Source organism: Barbatula barbatula, assembly GCF_947034865.1.
Source record: "Barbatula barbatula genome assembly, chromosome: 9".
NCBI classification, from domain to species: Eukaryota; Metazoa; Chordata; class Actinopteri; order Cypriniformes; family Nemacheilidae; genus Barbatula; species Barbatula barbatula.
The window spans coordinates 1989039-2004426 of NC_136772.1; the positions used below are offsets into that span (position 1 = coordinate 1989039).

General features: G+C 40.4%; 1 protein-coding gene across 1 annotated transcript in view; it reads left to right on the top strand.

Moving 5' to 3' along the window:
* Positions 1-4888: 4888 nt before the first annotated feature.
* Positions 4889-15388, top strand: part of baz2bb (bromodomain adjacent to zinc finger domain, 2Bb) — a 32353-nt gene continuing 21853 nt past the window's right edge. Inside the window, exons 1-3 of the mRNA XM_079464459.1 lie at positions 4889-4940; positions 10942-11046; positions 12682-12852. Coding sequence (XP_079320585.1) covers positions 10944-11046; positions 12682-12852 — 274 coding nt within the window. The 5' untranslated portion in view covers positions 4889-4940; positions 10942-10943. The remainder of the gene's footprint in view (positions 4941-10941; positions 11047-12681; positions 12853-15388) is intronic.

A 15388-nucleotide genomic window follows, 5' to 3' on the forward strand; every position in this document is an offset into this window, starting at 1 on the left:
CTTGATTGTTTAGCCCTGTATGGTTGCTATTATGTATTGAAGTCTTACATTTGGAGGTAGTTTAATAGTTTTGGTGGTGATGGAGAGCAATACATGAGTGGATTATAATAAGGTTGATTGGGTTTCTGCATTTCATCAGGATCTGACAGAGACTCCAACAGAGTGACAGGTGCACCAGGGACTCTCATTGCACACCTGTAGGGTGACCTTTGATTTAATCCAGTAAACAACACTGCTATCTTGGCCATATATATATATATATATATAAATTGGATCTTGTTATAGATTAACAACATATATTTAACTAAATATATATATTTAACTATACACACACACACACACACACACACACACACACACACACACACATATATATATATATATATATTGGATCTTGTTATAGATTACAATTAATGTTTGTTGACATTTTCGTGACGTGTAATCTATTGCAAGTGTTTCAACTTTCAACGTACCTGCATATATGTATAAATGAAGAAAAATACACAATTTAACTCAAAGTATTAAAAATAATACAATTGACAAAAGCCTATTTTTGGACAACTAGGTTTTTTGCATTGTAACATTAATTGTATTACAGGTCTCTAATGGAAAAATTGTTTACTGTAGTGTAATATCAGAAGTTGTATGAAATTGTACGTTTTATCCAAAGAATATAATCGAAAGACTTGAAATGAAAAATTTGTTCTGTTAAACACAAAGAAAGATATTTGTAAGAGTGTTAGCAATTTTAAGTTTTGTGACTCGTCCACTACCGTAGTAGGAAGACAAATGTTTATTTTTATGTTCTGCTGAACACAAAGTGAGATATTTTGAAGATTTTAGGAACATAAACAGTTCTGGGGCACCTCTGGCTACCATAACATTTTTCCTACGATGGCGGTCAATGATGTCACAGAATTGAAAATGTCTAACATTCTTCCAAATATCTTTCTCTGTGTTCATCGAAACAAAGTCAATTATACAAGTATGAAATGACACGAGGGTGAGCAAATGATGGCATATTCATTTTTGGGTGAACTATCACTTTAATAGTCCTGATACAGGCTTCATTTTATTTGAGCTAAATACAGCATGTTATATTTCATATATGATTTCTTTGGATGGGATGAAATATGACTGGGCATGTGTTCTCTCTCGTGAGATTCTTGTGAGATTCACTAGCTGGTCTCTCACTCTGTTTTTCTTTCTCTCTGGAAATGCTCAGCCCCTTCGGGTGACACTGTCTGATCAGAAGACGTGAGAAACCCAGCGTCCTTTTACCAGCGTGACATTGTTCTTTAAAGCCACGAGAGATCCGTGAAATGAGCTTAAACCTCAGCTGTGAATGAACCTGATGCATTAGATCTGTTTAGTACAGCATCCTGCTCACATAATCACGTGAGATTTCATCGCCCTAATTCTCACCCCAGAACATTTCAAACAATAAACACCTAGAAACACTCAGAGATGACACAAAATTCCCTCAAACGTATCTTGTAAAGCAATGCAAATAAATGTCTATTGTGCGGTAAAGTAAACTGTTATATCTCAGCTGATGAAAGTGTTTACAGATTTTGCAGTGAAATAAAAACATGGTTTGAACACGGCCACGGTCCAAAAAGCCTTCGGTGATATAAAGAAGCAGTTGGGATTCGTCTGCTCTTACAGTAAATGTTTATACAGCTTAAAGAATCACAGCGATGATGGAGATTGTATTACAGCGATGGCATGCTGTGAATGCATCTGTCCAGAGAATCAAACCCGAAACCAGAATCGTAGTCAGAAGGTCAAGATTGATTCATTTACATCTGTCATCCTTGAAAACAGCAGCACAAGCAAACAAATCCTGCAGTTATTGGTTATTTGCATGTGATGAAAAATATCACGGTGCCATTTGGGTGTGGTGCTGTTCTCTCAGCGGGCAGAAAGAAGCTCAAGGTTACGTTAATAGTGCTTGAAACAGCAGTTTTAAATGCTAACAGCATCACTAGTCGGATCCTGATTATTGAGAACGTTCCTCGCGTGCTGAACAGATTCACTTTGAATACAGATGCTCACGGTCGAGTGGATATAGAGACTAATAGCCAATTCTAAAAGCTTAGCTTTGCTTAAATCAAGTAACAATCCATGTTACAGTGATTGTACCATTATGGCAACAGTAATATAAAACAGTCGTGCTCAACATGCATTTTGTTTATTGAAGTTATTGCTTGTTAAGCTGTTTATAAGTTGCTGTGTGTAACATACATGAATTAGCTTGTATACTACAACCAAAAGATGGTCAAATAAAAAATAAGTTACTTGGTTGCTCTAAAAATATTAGTTCACTCAATGAATTTGAGGCAAACTCTACTGTTGACTTATGTTTTTTAAGTTGAATTTACTTAACATTTTAAAGCAACCGGGTTACTTGTTTTTTTTAAGTTCAACCAACAAAAAACAACAAATAATTTGTAACAGTGAAGAATTGATTTATGTGTCCATAGTTTTTGGATCTGAGAGTATTTCCTTGCTGGTGGTTTGCTACTGTTTTTATTCTGGATGAGATGCAGCTTTTTGGATACCTGGCGGCCGGCGATGTGTTTTGGCAATATTGGCAAGTTCGTAGCTCTTCTGAGAGCTCCCCCCCGTAAATGTTCCGTTCTTGAATCTTTCAGCGATGGAAGGAGAAAAAATATGGATTTTCTTCAGGAGTGTTTAAAGCAAACGAAGCTTAGGGTTTTCTGTATTGTTATAGGGCAGTTTTACTGATGCGTCCGCGCTTTATCATCCATCATATTTCCTCTGGTTCTCTCTTCACAGTCTTACGCTCATTAATCAGAATGCCAAGCTCCTGGAGGGCGATTCGAGAGGTCTGTCATCTGTTGAGCTGTTTGGGGGTCTGAAGACGGCAGTTAGACACCCAATGCAGCACAAATATAAATGTATCGTTGCGTCACAACTTTGCATGCAAACCCTGGAGGTTTAAGAAGTGGATCATCTAAAACGGAACATTTTCTCATTATTATTTCTTCAGCGTTCTTACAGATGTATGTCGACACTTGTAAATGCATATTTTATTCGTGTTCAGCATTTTTGTTTGCTCACTCGTGGAGAATGCGGCGCATGAACATGTGCTGAACGTATGTGTGCTGTAGGTTTTCCAGGAGGATTTTTACCCTTCAGGTTGATTAATATTACTCAAAATCACTTTCCCAGCAGCACAATCTGTTTTTTTCCTCCGCTGTTTTCTTCATCTGGTGGTAATTTCCATAAATGTCAGAGCAGTGAGATTCCATACGGAACGAATTCATCTGCATGCTTTTTCTCTACCTGTCTTTCTCTCTCTCTGTTGTCTATATTGTCCGATTGTTCCATTATAAGATGTGTAATTTGAGAGTGTGGATGTGTCTGGAGCTGAATGAAAGGAAGTTCAGGCCTGTGGTTTCATGCAGTGATTTCAAGTAATGTATGTCATGATCAAGCATAGAAACAATATACACACAAGTACACAAATGCGTGATAGCCAACACGTCGCCAATGTGTCCATTGTAAACACTTTATGTGCAGTCTTGCATTACTGCTTTGGTATTAAACCTCAGTTCTTCAAATACTATCAAACCATACAGTAACAGTCTGGACCATTTAGTTGGTCCATTTAATCCACCATAACGAATAGTCCAACATAATTAATACAGGTATTCATGTTGCTATTTGAAAATGTTGTCTCCGTCTTTATCATGCATTTCCTCACATAAAGTTTTTACATCAGTGACATGTGGTGGAGCACTGATTCAATTCACAATGGTGTTCTTTTATTGTAACCTCATGTGTATGGAAGGTAAATCCAGCCAAAATTAAATAAATAAATGATATGATGAAAATGAAGATGAAAGCCAGGTTAACAATTTCATTACACATAACTGCGCGAACAGAAAATTAATGGTTACATAAAAACATGAAAAGAAATGGGTGTTTTGACATTTAATTTTCACTAAAATCTCGAGGCAAGACTGCCAATATGAAAATGCAAATGTAAATGTGAAAAAGAAATCGCGTATTTTCAAAGTCATGTCTATTACATGTTTATCCGTGGGTGTGGCATCTGCATTACTGGGAACGCCCACAAAAACCCCATATATCCGTCAAACAAACCATTCGAATGACATGTGTAGACCTTGTGAGGCACTTGTTCACATTCGCCTTTTCATATTTGCAGTCTTGCCTCAAGATTTTAGTGAAATTAAATGTCAAATTACCAATTGTTTTTTCTTCTTTTTGACAGGGACAACGCATTGTCAGTGTAAAAATGAAAATATAACAATTTCATTTAATTTAGGCACATATTGTGTGCGCTGTTATGTATGATGAAGTTCTTAATCTGGTTTTCATTTTCATAATTTTCATAATTTGGCACCATTTACCTTCCATACATATGGACACATTGTGAATGTGAAAAGTAGGGTATTATACATTTACAAATTTGTTTTTTATTTATATATACTTAGTTTTTTTTCCTTTAATGTATAGGATGTGAGGCTGAATGCGTGTATGAGAAATTAACAGCAGATGTGATGCAGGACATTTCCTTTAACACTTCTACTAAACAATTCTGTGTGGTGATATTTTATTTGATAATATTAAAAACTTGCAGGATGTCCAGGACATTTAGCACAAGTTGAAAATGTGACCGTATTCACTGATACAATATCACAGGATGAGCTGATTTATAATGAACGAGAGAACTTTGTCTAGTAAAATGTCTAAACTAGATCAAACATTTTGCATTTTTTAAGTTTGTGCTTACATTAAGAAAAACAACTATTGCCAATGTATCTGCAGTGTATGAAAAACCTCTTGATTTAGATTTTTAGAGAGCACTGAAATAGTTTTTTATGCGTTTGATTGCAGGCTCTTGAGTGATGATGTCACACACCTAAAGTAAAGGCCTGTCATCAACAGTAAGTGAAAACTTTTGCATATATTTTAAACCAGTGGTTCTCAACAGGGGGGCCCAGTTAAGTTCTAAGGGGCCTGAAGATTGTTCAAATTAGAAATATGAGTTTCTGTGAGTCAAAAAGGTTGTTTTCGTAAAGCTAGTCACAATGTTGTGACTAGTCACTAGTATGTACGAGATGTGAAGCCTCGCTCGCTGAAGTGATGACAAACTCAGCACTTGCACACACTGTCATGAGATAACATGTCTGAGGTCAGAGCAAACAAATGGCCATGCTCAGAGGTCGTGCTGTAATATCAGAGATGACTTCCGCTTTTTGGCTAGTTTTTGTCAAACCGAAGACTGGCGCCTCGATGTCTGATCAGTCGATGAATTTACAGACAGCTGTTGTGTGGACGTATCTGTAACAGGGACTGCTTTCTTTTCTCTTTTGGTCAATCTGTTGGTCAATTTTGCATCCTCGCAGACCAGCAGTTAAAATGTCAGCATCAGCACAAAAATAACACTTTGTCTCCGAGCATCATATATGGCACTTAGTGGGATGAAAGTGAGGGAGAGAATCTCTCTGTCAGCTCTTTATTGAGCCTCTGAAGGTCACATGAAGGTGAAGACAGACGTGCAGAATGGTTGGAAATCATCGATATTCTGACTCTCAGGCTGCAAATGGCTCGGTGGCAGATGGAGCCTTTGTCAGCGAAGAAAAATGGCGGGCGGAAAGAAGCGCTGCTGATTCGCCTGAGCAGAGCAGAGATGACCTTCCTCGCTCAGGAGAATCCTGATAAATTACCGTTCTTTTCGCCTTATTTACAAGAGACATGGAAAATGATCAGCATTCATATTGTCAGGACTCCGGAGAGGTGATGCTATTGCAATGAAACAACTGCATCAAATCTCCTCTGATTCATAAAACTTTACTCATGTCGTGTGTATTTAATGCGACACAATCACTTGTTTACTATAGCATGTAGGGCTGCAACAACGAATCGATAAAATCGATAAAAATCGATTATTAAAAACGTTGGCAACGAATTTCATTATCGATTCGTTGTATCGCGCGACTATAACGCGCGCCACATGTTTGAGTGGCGTGAGCGTGGCGTTTCTGTTGCGTGTCAGCTCTGTGGCGGCTGCGTCGTGTTTTCTGTATCTTTGCACACCAGCACCGTGCCTGACGCGGCGCTGGCGCGCTGCTGCTGCTATAGGTGACATAGAGGGAGGCCGCCGACAGACAAGGGTCTTGTATTCACGACAAGTTTAAACTTTTTTCACATAACCTACACCTTCCAAAATCCGAAAAAATGAGTAAGTAGGCTGTCTGTTTATTTAAATAACATTTCCAAATGTTTTGTAGCTTTATTTCCTGATGTTGGACCGTCACTCAGATGACACACTAGACTACGTTGTTATTGTAGTGTGTCATATTTTTTTCCTTTTTTAATCACATTGTTAAGAGCATAAAAAACAAAAATAATTCAGTCACCAATACATTTTGGGGTTTAATACGAACCACAATTCGTATTAAGATGATTCTCAGATATGTTATTAAAGATGTAACGTAATCAATTGATGCACGAGTTTACTTTATGCAATATGTGTTTAAGATGGACATAAATTAATATTCCCATTCAATGCAATGTATCTTTTCATTGGATATAGCCTAAGCATTTTCTTGGAGGAAGATTTTATGGAAAAAAGTAGTTAATTGGAGTATTCATTTGCAACATTTTAGTAATAATATCTCATACTTAATAGGAATATTAATGTATAATTTATTTCAATATTCACTTGTTGTTTCTCCAAAAATGCATTATAAACATGATTTAAGTCCTGATGTTTTCTACAGTGGACATGTAAACCCCGTAACGTGTAGATGTTGGTTTAATGAAATTCAATTTGAAAATACGTTCAAATAAATGATGATTAGCTTTCAAACATCAAAATGGTATTCGTTAATATGTATTCGTGTACAAAATTACATATAAACATCTTTTCCTATTCTATTTTGCCTGGAAACGCTTCCAACACGCTTGCGTGTCTCGTGAAAAATAGGCGTCGATTCAATTCCTAGTATGCACGCGTTTTCCGTGCGGCTCGTCTCACGCAGGCAGTGTGCAAGCTCTAACCTGTTAACATGGGAGCCGATTTAAAAACGGTCACGCCAGGCTTCTGAGACGCTCACGCCACGCATCTAGTGTGTCACAGGACTAAAAAAAGTTGATCGCGCCGCGCAGCATAGCGGAGAAAAAATAAATTAAAAAAGCAGAGCGGAGGTAGAGGAAAGACCATCAGAGAGACCCGAAAAAATTCCAGAAAAAAACAGCAAACCATGAGAGGCTTCTTGATGGGAAATGCATCATGTAAACCACAGCCAGCTGTAATAATAATATAATAAGTAATAATAAAGCTTTTGAAATATGTTTTGCAATGTCAGTTCTATTTTTCAATAAAGGGTTGAAAATGAATGCTTTTAAAAATTTGTATCCGATTCATCGATTAATCGAACAAATAATCGACAGATTAATCGATTATTAAAATAATCGTTAGTTGCAGCTCTAATAGCATGTGTTCATGTGTAATTCACAAAACAAACATAGAAACAATGATAAGCTCTACAAATCTTTTACGTTTAACAAATCCTTCACAGTATATTTTAAAGAAATTGAAAGGCAAAGAAACAAGAGAATGTTTGTTGTTTATCTTGTTTGACAATTAGGATAATTAATTCGACTAAAGCGTCCCAATCTTTAAATGAGATATTTAATGGAGTAACTAATGATGTATTGTGCAGTCTGTTTAATGGTGAGCCAGCTCTCACTCTTTAACACGTAACACATGTTCTCTGATTTTCACATTTGATCTCATTGTTTTTATGTGTTTTCGAATTCCTCTGACATGGGTGTTTTTGCTCAGAAATGGAAATGATTGTACACAAAAGGTGACATTTAGGTTCTGTTAACTTGTATGTGTTTCAGGTTGATTTTTATTGGCGTGGCTCATTGACATGCGTGATGTGTCTTTCTGCAGCAGAATGTACATTGTTGTACTGCGGTGTGTAATTATTGCAATAACCAGAGCTAGTTTTTCTTTTTTTGGTAAAAATACACAATATTATATTATGAATTTATTTGTGCAGATAAGATGAGGTTTGCTGAAGAAAATGTGAGAGTTTGTCTTGTTAAAAAACGGTATAAATTCACACACACACACACACACACCAGATATATGTAGAATTGGTGAGATGTGTCCTGGGAATTGTATCTCATGTTGTAATATTTGAAATGTTTCCTGAAAATAATGCTGCTTTTCAAATTAGCATCATATTGAATTTATAATGAGAAATGGCCTACAGGGACCCATGTAGTGACACGATCTGTGTTGTCTTCACTTGTTTTTAAAGCTATATTTGTTTTAAATACAGTCATTTGTGTTTAAAGTAGTTGGTTGTAGTCTCTTCTCTTTAAAGATGAATGTGTGTTGGCCGGTGGCATTAGCACAACACTGGATGATTTTTTATTTCCTTAACAAAGTAATTTGTTCCTTAACATTCACAGTGCTGTGGTACGTGATTTACTGGAATACATTGAACTGTTGACAGAAGAAGATTATATTTGAAAATTGAATTAAAAATGTAAAGAATATGAATGGTTTTGTTTGTTGAAATTGTCTGTTAAGTAATATTCTATAGAACAAATGAAGTATAAATAACGAGTCGATATTTGGGGCAATTTGCAATAATAAAAGATGAATAAAAACAAAGAAAATATTAAGCGGTTTTCCTTTTTTTTTAAAGACATTTAAAGACACCTCTGTGCTTTGTTGTTATTGATTTTAAGCACTTGGATTTTAGATGTGAAGGTTCGTTATTTGAATCACTCCGTTTTTTACTATGTTGTCATGTTTTTATTGAGTTAGTTAGCTGTATTTTTTGAGTTATTATGGCTTACATCAAAACAAACCAACTGCAGTTTGATCGATATTAAAAGGAATGCACAACAAAAAACGGTGAGTTAAAATAAAGCAATAAGCCCCAAGAAACATGCTGGGTATTTTATAACGGCTTAGTACGTGGCTCAACCAATCAGAATCAAGGACCAGAACTGACTGTTTACCAGGATAGTTTACCCCAAAATGAACACAAAAGAAGATATTTAGAAAAATGTCTCAGTAGGTTTGTGTCCTTATGTAACCGTGGACCAAAAAACAGTTTTAAGTGGCACGGGAAAATTTTTAGTTGCCAAAAATACACTGCATGTGTCAAAATTCAGTAGGATATCAGGTAAAGATCATGTTCCATGGAGATATTTTGTAAATTTCCTACCGTACATTTATCAAAACTTTATTTTTGTGAGTAATATGCTTAGGACTTCATCTAGACAACTTTAAAGGCAATATGTTTGATTTGTTTGCACCATTAGAATCCTGATTTTCAAATAGTTGTATCTCGACCAAATATCGTCCTATCCTAACAAACACTAGATCAATGGAAATCGTATTCATTCTGCTGTAAAAATCGTCATTTTGAAATTATTTGTCAGTGTCAAACTTTGTTCTTGCAAGAGAAAGCAAGTAGTACAGGTTTGGTATGACATTTTGTAGAATTGCCTTTTTTGGCTTAATTATGGTCGTAATATATTAAAAAAAATTATTTTAGTCGTATTAATGTTAATTCTCTGTCAAATCATTTGTGAACCACTGAGCTTTAAAACTAGCCTCTCTGTTGCTTATTTTCCAACACTCACCTGTTTACACGTACAAAAAATACAGAATCGCTGCTGCGTTTTTAATAAAACGTATTGACTGTTTTCTGATGGTTGGCTACAATGGTTGAAGATTATTAGGAGTCTCTCAATGAAGCATTGATCATTAAAAATATACATTTAGACTCCTTACTCTAATAACTTTGGAAAAGGCTGTTACCGCACAAAAATGTGTTAAAATCCGTGTACTCATTCCCACCCGTCAAATTCACCAGAGACACAGCTATTCTGAATTCTCTTACACTTCCTACATTAGATAAAAAATAAATGAGATGTTTGTATCTTGTTTCAGGACCTTAATTTGGATCTTCATATTTGCTTGTCACACACCTGATGGTGTGAAGTCACCAGGGACAGAAGAAGTGCAGGAATAATGTGAATGTGTTTGTAAACAAGCTGAGCTGAATGGTCCCGTTTCGTCAGGTTTCATTAATTTTCTCTTTATGGGCGATTTTCACGAACACATGTCCGGGTCACATTTCACCCCAGAAACCGGCTAAACAGACCATTTCTAAATGTATTATTTATAGGTATGTGTTCAGGTAAAATTATCATTTTTGTTTCATGTGAAGAACTCCTAATAATATTTCTCCCAAATTTCAAATAAAAACATTTGATTTTGTTGAAAATAAATAGAAAAGAGATGCTCTGTATATCTTTAAGACCTCAAATACTGCAAAGGAAACACGTTCATATTCACTTGTAAGCAATACAACAGTAATATTGTATTCAGGAAATGTTTTTTATGCTAACCTCGATTTTCGTTTGTCTTTTACATTGCTGTTGAATAACTTTCACTCATGAGGATTGATTCTGTTGAAATTAAACATACACAATACATCTAGAGTTTGGAATGGTCCCTTCATTTCTTCCGTGGCTTAAGTCAAAGAACTGGATTTGACAATAATCGGTGTATATGTTCACAATTAATATTCACTATACGATTTTTCTTTGATTTTAAACTATAAACCAAGCAAATATTAGTAAAATATACAGTGTGTGTCTCTGGTCGGATTTGTCTCTCATGTAATCATGCGTGTCCTTCATTAGGGTCATTCTGGTGTTTAGTTGAGCGCTGACACCAGAACACAAGATATGTGTGATAGATGCGAATGTCTGCAACGCTCACACTTTGATTTACTGAACTGACATGAACACACAACATCACAGATGCTCTTATCTCCTCACCGAAGCCTATTAAAACGATCATTGATAAACATAGATTACTGATCATCTTTTGTTTGTCAGATATGGAGTCTGCAGAGAGACTGGAACCCTCAACGGCTGGTCAGACCTCCATCAGATCCAAAGAGAAGCCCAGCGACTCCTCACCAACCACAAACAATAAGAAAGGTAGGAGAACATCTGTGCAACATTTACAGAATAACTTCTAGGACTCTGTACCGAAGATTTCTACGTGCAAATACTGTCCATTATTATTTCTGTCTATTATTTTCAAAAACTCACACACCATGTTAGAACGCAGCAATACTATGCTTTGTTTGAATCTTCAATGCAGCTGTCTCGCGCTTTTCTGACAGTGCAGCAAAAAATTTCACGAGCCGCTTCATTAATAAACAAGAATTAAACGCACATCTGCTGACAAGCTTTTGCTCTTGTTTAGGCCTGTGATGTCCTTTTATTCTGAACTCATTCTGGTCAGTCATTATCTTCCAGGCGGGAGGAGATCTGCTGTTGACGCACTGGCTGTCAGATTAGCATGAGCAGGAAATAATATGGAAATTTTTTAAATTGCAATTTGTGCTTTTTTGGGCTCCCTGCGTCTTTGTTCTTTCTCATGATAAGAAATGTCAAGAGAGGTCTTTTCTATTAGAGCAAAAAAAGCGTTTAGAGGTTTTGTTTTTCGTTCATGAATTATGGATTTGACTCATTCACGACACACACTCACAAACATTCAGACACAAACTAGATATTTTATGACCAAGGTATCGCATTTTAATACGAGGTCCGTACCTTCATGCTTATATTATTGTAATCATTTAGGAAAATATTCTACTGACTTACATGGAAAGTTTGATGTTTACTGTAATTTAAACTTAAATGAATTATTGTAATAACATTTGCTTATTTATTTCGAATTTGTAGTTTGGAAAGATGTAGTAAAATTTGTCATGAATTATTACTTAAACTTAAAAACAAACAAAACAAAGACTTCAGGATATGCTTTTGTCTATTTCGTGAACCTCTTGGACGGCCGGGTGGATTTGATTATTCTGAAGAGTGCATTAATATTTAAAGGCTATTTGCCGATGTCATCAGGGGGGTTGGTAACCAGCCTTTCTGCGGATCTTTTCAACCATTTATATTCAGCGTCTCGTCCTGTGTCGACGGGCCGGGCCTCAGAGGAGCTGACGCTAAATATGCAGCTCATTAGAATGACATTCAAAGTGAAGATTTGTCTTTGTGTTGTGTGTAACGGTTGTTGTGAACCCGAAGAGAGTTTTTCCTGCATGCTGCTTTTGTCTTCCTCTATCCTCAGCAAATCCCGCGGGAGCTTTAACAGTAACTGGCTTAAAAAAAGACCATCAGTCCTTTTCAGCAGATACTCATTTCATTGCTTATGTGTTTGTAAAGAGCTTCTGATTTATGCATGCGCTTTAAAGAAGTGATTCACAACCCAATAATATCGTGAAAAGATAACTGATCTGTTTTTAATTTAGAAAATTAATTAAGAATAAATCAGTGATGTATGGAACGATGTTCTTTGTAAAGTAATGCCACCTGAAACATCACAGCCCCCCGATTTCCACTTTTGTGTTTCCTGTGTCTATGTAGTATTGTTGTCTCATTTTTCACAGCAAATATTCAGATGCCATTCATGCGGTTCATTAATTTGCATATCAAGTAATTCATTTAATGTTGTTTTTTAATTGATGGACAGCCCCTAATGAACATTTCTCGGCGGGCTTTATCAGCGATTCACGCATGATGTGATTCTCGTGATTTTTGGCGTATTTTATCTCTCAGGGCATTTGTTTGGAATGCTTGGCAATCACGGCTTGGGAGTTTCTTCAGTTTCTGGTGCCTTTCCCATGATGCATCACTCCTCTGCTCCCGTCCGATCTGAGTTTGGAGGTCTGGGAACTCTGGCAATGTCCATGGCGCTGGCCGCGCGCTCTCAGCTCGGAGCTTTACCAGGTAAAAGTCTGTTTAAATCGTCTCGGTTACGTATGTAACCTCCGTTCCCTGATGGAGGGAACGAGACGTTGTGTCGAACCGACAGATGGGGGTTTGACTTGAGAACCTATCATCTTCTGACTATTTTGAAAAGGCCCATGATATTGGCAACACGGACAGGGTTGGGTCTTCCTCCCCAGTGGGGAGTGCCTGCAAGTTCACCACCTGGTCCCGAAAGGGAGTGGTGGGAACTTTGGGCACGTAGCCAGGCCGGGGTCTCAGGGTCACGTGAGAGTTACTGGGCCCAAATTTAAGGCAATCAGGGGATACGGAAAATGCTTGTAGGTCCCCTACCCTCTTGATGGAAGCGAGCGCCAGCAGGATGACCATCCTCATTGAGAGGTGAGGAAGAGCAGTCTCCTAAGGGCTCGAAGGTCATGCTGCCCCAGGGGCTTGCCAGCAACTGGTTTGTGATGAGCGGCAATTGCGGCTACATACACTTTCGGTGTGGACGGGGAGAGTTTCCTCTCCAGCCTCTCCGGAAGGAAGGACAGGCACGTACCCGATCGAGCATTTCTCTCCATGAGAAGAGCACCAGGACGAGAAGAGGTGCCACTTAAAGGCGTAAAGCCGGCTCGTGCCCGGGGCCCTTGCCTGTATAATGGTCTGTACCACCGCAGGGGGTAGACCACTCAGGGTGTCCTCGTCCCATCCAGAAGCCAGACATGTAGGTCCCAAAGGTCTGGTCTCGGATGCCACAACGTGCCCTTCCCCTGCAAAGTCAGAGGAATCGGCCAGCGGGGAGTTGTCGTCAAGAGCATTAGCTCCGAGAACCAAGTCCGTTTGGGCCAGTAAGGCGCAACTACTCAGCCTTGATGCTCCTCTTCCCTGATCTTGCACAGGACCTGTGCAATGAGGCTCACTGGGGGGAAGGTGTACTTCCACCGAGACGACTTGGAAAGTGCTACCCAAGGACCCAAAGACCGAAACAGGGGGACTAGCGGTACGATCTGCTTAATCGCCCCCGCGATGGGGTGGTTCGACAGCCAGCAGTGCCGGTCCCCCGCCGGGGGAGACTCCACGGGAAGGGACCAGCTCCGCTGTGTTTCCTGCCTGGCGATGGCACAGCGCGTCACCGTGCTCTGCACTGCGCGTCACCGTGACGCAATGTCGAGTCGCCGAACACCGTCCGCAGAGGGGCCCAGCAGATGTTGGGATGGGGCAGGAACCATCCCAGTCCGACCAGGCAGCGATGGAATGGCTGGGGTCAGGCCCAATCTTGTTCTCCTTGGGTTCACCTCATCAGGAGCGCTTGTGCTTCCGCGGCAGCTGCTGATGAGACGGCGGACCTTCCCTTGACGTCTTCCTCCGGGGAGGCGCCTGAGGTGGGGGCGCCGGAACCGGGAACGACGACAAACGCGGCCGGGGCTGTTTAGGAGCAGACCCCGAACGGGATATCGACAGCCGGAAGGCGGCCGGCCCGCGGCGGGGCTCACCAAACAGCCCACCCTGCGAGATGGGAGCATCGAGAAAGCGGACCATCTCAGCGTCCCGCATTTTGGCAAGGTTGAGCCAGAGGTGCCTCTCCTGGACCACCATCGTGGACATCGTCCGACCCAGGGCCCACGCCACCACCTTCATCGCCCCGGAGGGCGAGGTCGGTGGTGGCGCAGAGTTCCTGCATAACCTTTGGGTCGGTCTTCCCTCGTGTAACTCTTTCACTGATGGACCTGCAGGACGGCCATGGTGTGAAGAGCGGGGCAGCCTGGTCCACGGCACTGCAAGCTCCCGACACCGGGGTGCCGAGAACCCACAAGCCGCGGACGGGAGGCTAGATTCCCCCCCCAGGTGGCCGCCGTCTGCAGCACAAGTGCACCGCGACGTCACGCGCCACCCGGGGTATGTCGACGTAGCCCCTAGCTGACCCCCCATCGAGGGAAGAGAAAGTGACAGAGTCAGTCTGACGGAAAACGCACCGAAAAGGGGGCGTTCCCAAACTTACCGAGCTCCTCATGCACCTCGGGGACAAAAAGGCACCGGAATGCTCCGAATGCTCGCGGCGGCCCAGGAGTGCACGGCCGACATTTCGACATCCGTTTCATCCCGAGCTCAACCCCCCGGGGGAGGGGGCTCCAAGGAATCATCCGTGTCGGAAGCCAGTACGTCACCCTCCGATGCTGCAAGGGACATCTCATTTTCGTCACGCATCGTGTCCGAGTACGTGGGGAAGGAGCAAGACGGCGAGGTGCCGTCTTTTAGGGCGTGGCTAGACGAGCGAGACGGGCATGAACGGTCCACGAGCCGGTGGCTGACGGATTAACGCTCACGGAATCCCCATGTCACCCACGCTGCTCGCTATCGCTGACGGCGTGGCCGGAGCCACCGCGGTCACAGGACGGGAAGCAAACGAGGTGGTGGCAGGCTCTTAAAAGAACACGGCCACCCGTGACTGCAACGTCTGAATAGCCATCCGCCCGCAGTGCGGGCAGGATTTATCCACAACGGTTGCGTCAGCGTGTTGGACCCCCAAGCACGCGAGGCAGACATCGTGTCCCTC